The 5,000-nt window shown below is 34.5% G+C and overlaps 1 protein-coding gene across 1 annotated transcript in view; it reads left to right on the forward strand.

The window, feature by feature from the left end:
- LOC119595222 (lachesin-like) overlaps positions 1-5,000 on the forward strand; it is a 27,336-nt gene that overhangs the window by 8,774 nt on the left and 13,562 nt on the right. The window contains exons 2-3 of the mRNA XM_037944388.1: positions 3,236-3,402; positions 4,850-5,000. The exon at positions 4,850-5,000 is cut by the window's right edge and continues 16 nt beyond it. Coding sequence (XP_037800316.1) covers positions 3,236-3,402; positions 4,850-5,000 — 318 coding nt within the window. The remainder of the gene's footprint in view (positions 1-3,235; positions 3,403-4,849) is intronic.

Consider the following 5,000-nt stretch of genomic DNA (forward strand, 5'->3'; position numbering starts at 1 on the left):
TTATTATTATTAACATGATTATCGTAATGATATTAAGATACTAACAGTAACAGTAACTAAGTAACGAAGAAAATACACGAATATGCCTTCGGTATACTCGTGTGTTTTCTTATTTTTTCTCTTTGTTCTTCTACTGGTAATTAGTTCGACAGGATTCCCACAAGCTGTCTTTGTGAAAATATAATAAATTAAACTCACAGTGAACATGACACGTCTGTATTCTGTCATGTCAGTTTAAGTTTTAGTATTGTTGGTGACAAGTAGGTGCTAATAGATACGTAGAATTAATAGATAAGAAGGTAATAACGATAGATGAATATAAAATATTGTACAGGTAAGCCACTAATGTTAGCTAGTAAGTAATAGGTAGGAGCTAATGACAGGTAGAGACGAAGAAATATGTAGATATGAAGAGGCAAGTTGATATTAACTGACAGGTATATGTTATGAAGGGTGGGTACTATGAAACGCGGTTAATCAATAGACAGGTTAATACTGATGATAGGTAAGTACCAAGGGACAGCTAAGAATTGATAGACAGGCAGATATTAATCGACAGGTAAAGGCTAATAGACAGGTATTGATAGACAGATAGATACTGAGAGACATTTAGAAGCTAACATACAAGTATCTATTAGTAAACAAGATGCTAAGAAACAGGTAGATACTAATACACAGACAATTACAAGTAAAAAGTAGATACTTACACACATATCAATAAGCAGGTAACAAAATCAGGCATATATAATAGGTACTCAGTTAGTTAGTTACTCATTTAATTAACTAGTAAGTTAATTAAATAGATATTATGCAGATGATAAGTAACTACCAGCACGAAACACGAAATACACGTAGATACTAATAACAGTCTCGATACACGAATACAGGTAGATGCGTGCATTGGAATAGAGAAGAGCATTTGCAGGTAGATAGCGACCAGGTGACGAAGCTCTGGGGTGGAAGGGATCTCCTGGTATTTACTTGACAGTCCTCTGGTATGGAAGTTGACTCCGGTGTTTGGGAGAGAAGGAAGGTGAGTGAAGGAACGTGGGTTTGTTTTTGTTTGTGTTTGTTTTGTGTTTTGTGTTTGTTTTGTTTTGTTTTGTGTTTGTTTTGTGTTTTGTGTTTGTGTTTGTTTTGTGTTTGTTTTGTTTTGTGTTTGTTTTGTGTTTGTTTTTGGGTAGTCAAAATAGGTCGTACAGGTCGTTCGTAATAGGTGGTGGTCGTTAAAAGGGGATTTGTTTAAGGAGGGATTTAATGGGAGATGCTCAATGGTCGTTAAAACAGTATTTGAAACGATCGTTAAAAGGGGGGTTTAATGGTCGTTAGTGGGAGACTCAGTGGTCGTTAAGGCGGGTATTTTAATGGTCGTTAAAGAGGGTATTCAATGGTTAAAGCGGGTACTTTAATGGTCGTTGAGGCGGGTATTTTAATGGTCTTTGAGGAGGGTATTTTAATGGTCGTTAAAGCGGGTATTTTAATGGTCGTTTAAGCAGGATTCTTAATGGTCGCTGAAACGGCGTAAATGGTCGTTTAAAGGGGAATTCGTAGCGGTCGCTATAGAGAGGTTCGTTACAAAGCTATTTTCTGAATTGTCTCCCGCGCCTTTTTTTCCTTCTAATTTCCTCTCTCGTATCTGTTTCTCTTCCACTTTGTCGTATTTTCGTGTCATTTTTTTCTTTATTTGTGTCTGTCTCTCACTATTTGTCTTTTTATTTACTCTCTCTCTCTCTCTCTCTCTCTCTCTCTCTCTCTCTCTCTCTCTCTCTCTCTCTCTCTCTCTCTCTTCTCTCTCTCTCTCTCTCTCTCTTCTTTATATATATATATATATATATATATATATATATATATATATATATATATATATACAAAGACATATTCATATATACATACACACATATATACACGCATATATATACATATATATACACATACACAAATATTAGTTGATGAACAATCGATTTAATATAACAGATATTCAAAGAGTAAATAAATAAATAAATAAATAAATAAATAAATAAATAAATAATTAAATAATTAAATAGATAAATAAATAAATAAAACATAAATAAACAAATTAATCAATAAGAATAAATGAATAAATAAATAAATAAATAAATAGACAAAGCCACAATAGACAAAATAGACATCCGGGTCGTGTTGTTCTGCTTAAATGTTCATCATCGATTTGTCTCCCTCCGAAATCAAGCATTTAATCCGGGTCAAATGAGGAAGCCGATTCGTTTAATTGATTAAAACCACGTAATTAGGGAAATCATTCGAAATGTTCTGATAATTAGTCTGATATTACTATTTTTGATTTCCATTGTTATCAGGCGATGATGACATCGAGGGATTATGAGGGAGGATGAGGGTGGTGGTGAGGATGAGGGAGGATGAGGGAGGATGAGGGTGGTGGTGAGGATGAGGGAGGATGAGGATGGTGAGGGTGGTGGTGAGGATGAGGATGGTGATGTGATGGTAATGATTATGGGGGATAGTGAGGAAGGAAGAAGGTGGTGATGACTAATGATGATAATGGTGATGGCGATGATGGTGGTGGTGATGATAATGATGGTTTTGGTTGATGGAGGTTCCGATGATGATGAGGGTGATGGTGATTGTGATGATGAGGATGATAGTTATGGTGATGGTGATGATTGATGAGGATTATATTGGCTGATGAAGGTTAGGACGATGATGGTGGCGATAATGACTCTTTGTGATCGCTATCATTTCTGCAATTATTACTGTCATTTTATTATTACTATAACAACCTTCCTTATCATCACCAGCATCACCACAACGACCATCTTTATCATTGTCATCTTCGTCATCATCACTATCATTATCAAAGCCATCATTTTCATCACATAACGCCTAATATCTCAATCATTAAAAAATAGTAAAATAAATAAATAAATATGCAAATAAGTCATTACATAACCAAACATATAAATATTTTTTTGAAAAAAAAAAAAAAACATAAAGTAAAATCTAAAAAAAGGGAAAAAAAAAAGAAAATAAACAAATAATGAAAAAAATAATACAAGCTTAAAACAAATAAACAAATGATAAAATAAACAAATAAATAAAAATAAAGAGACAAATAATAAAATAAACAAATAATAAAAAAAATAAAAAAAAATAATAAAAGCTTTAATATTAATAAAAAAAAAATATATATATATATACAAAAATAATCAAATCCTCCCCTTTTTTTCCCCTCCAACAGGTGACATGGATGCATCTGGACCGCGTCATGTTCTTGACTGTTGATGACACGACTATCACGCTCATTCCAAGATTTCGCGTGACGCGTGAGGAAGTGAGTACATATCGTGGTACGCTACAGTTTAGTGTGCCAGGTCATGCAGCGGTACAACGGGTTATACGTGTGCGGTAATGGTGGGAGAGGATTCAAGGTTGGTAGTACGGTCGTGTGTTAAGTGTGTGAGAGTGTGTGTGTTAGTGTTTGTGTGTGTGTGTGTTGTGTGTGTGTGTGTGTGTTTGTGTTTGTGTTTGTGTGTGTGTTTGTGTGTGTTCGTGTATGTTTGTGTGTATGTTTGTGTGTGTGTGTGTGTAAGAGGTGTGGGTGGGGAGAGTGGGTTGATTGGGGTAAACTGGGTGGGTATACTTAGTAAGCTGGGTAATGGTAGGGAGGGGGAGGTAGGTTAGGTTAGGTAAAATTCTGAGGTGTTTAGGTAAATTAGGTAAAATCAATACTTCGAGTGATGGCAGGTATTTAGGTAAATTGGACTGCGTTGGGTAAAACTAGCACGAGTGAGGGGAAATGTTAGGATAAATTGGGTAGGGTAAATTAGCTGGGTAACATTAGGTTGGGTGATGGGAGGAATTTAGGTAAATTAGGTAAAATAAGTAGATTGAGAGACATAGGAGGTTGAATAATAGGATATATTTGGGTAAATTAGTTAAGTTTGGCAAAATGAGGAGAAGGTTGAGTGAAACAGGAGTCTGGGAGAACATTTCTTATCTGTTTGCATAATGGTGATGATAATGATAATGATTATTATGGAAAAAATAACAACAATGATGAGGATAATCCTAATCATACCTACACACTCAGTAATAATATCAATCCTGATAAAGGTAATGATTAAAAGAAAAAACATTTTCAACTACTATAACAATAAAAAAATATAATCTATTAACAATAACAATAATGCAAATGAGCATAGATTCGTTTGGATCAGTAAGCTCTGTGTTGCATGACGTGGATTTCATAACCAGCTTTATCTTTTGTTTCTGTAACTTTAAGCAATCATTAATTTCACTGAAAAAGTAAATTTATTAAAAAGTATTCTTAGAAAATTATATTTAGTCTTTTTATGTTTGTATTTCTTTTTTTCTTCTTCTTCGTTATCTTTCCCTCCAACTCTCTTTCTCTTTATATAACTATCTCTATCTCTAATATATATATATATATATATATATATATATATATATATATATATATATATATATATATATATATTATATATTTTGTGTGTATATATATATATATATATATATATATATATATATATATATATACATATATATATATATATATAGTATATATATATATATATATAAATATATATATATATATATATATATATGTATATATCTTTTTATATGTATATCCCTCTCTCTCTGTCTCTCTCTGTCTCTTACCCTTACCCACCCAATCCCTACCAAACCTTATCTACCTATCCCTACCCACCCCTACCCATCTACTCCCTACCTACCCATCCCTACCCACCCTTACCCACCCACTCTCTACTTCACTCCCCTACCCACCCACTCCACCTACTCCACCCCCCCTACTCCACTCTGCTCTTCCGCTTCCAGTCCCACCGGAGTTCATCGACGAGGAGAGCAGCCCCTCTCACGTGGCGGTGCAGGAGGGGAATGATGTCCGCCTCGTGTGCAGGGCCAAAGGTGTTCCGAAACCGAGCATTCACTGGACCCGAGAAGACGGCAAGACATTCACCACC

The sequence above is a fragment of the Penaeus monodon genome, chromosome 35 (assembly GCF_015228065.2).
Source record: "Penaeus monodon isolate SGIC_2016 chromosome 35, NSTDA_Pmon_1, whole genome shotgun sequence".
Lineage (NCBI taxonomy): Eukaryota > Metazoa > Arthropoda > Malacostraca > Decapoda > Penaeidae > Penaeus > Penaeus monodon.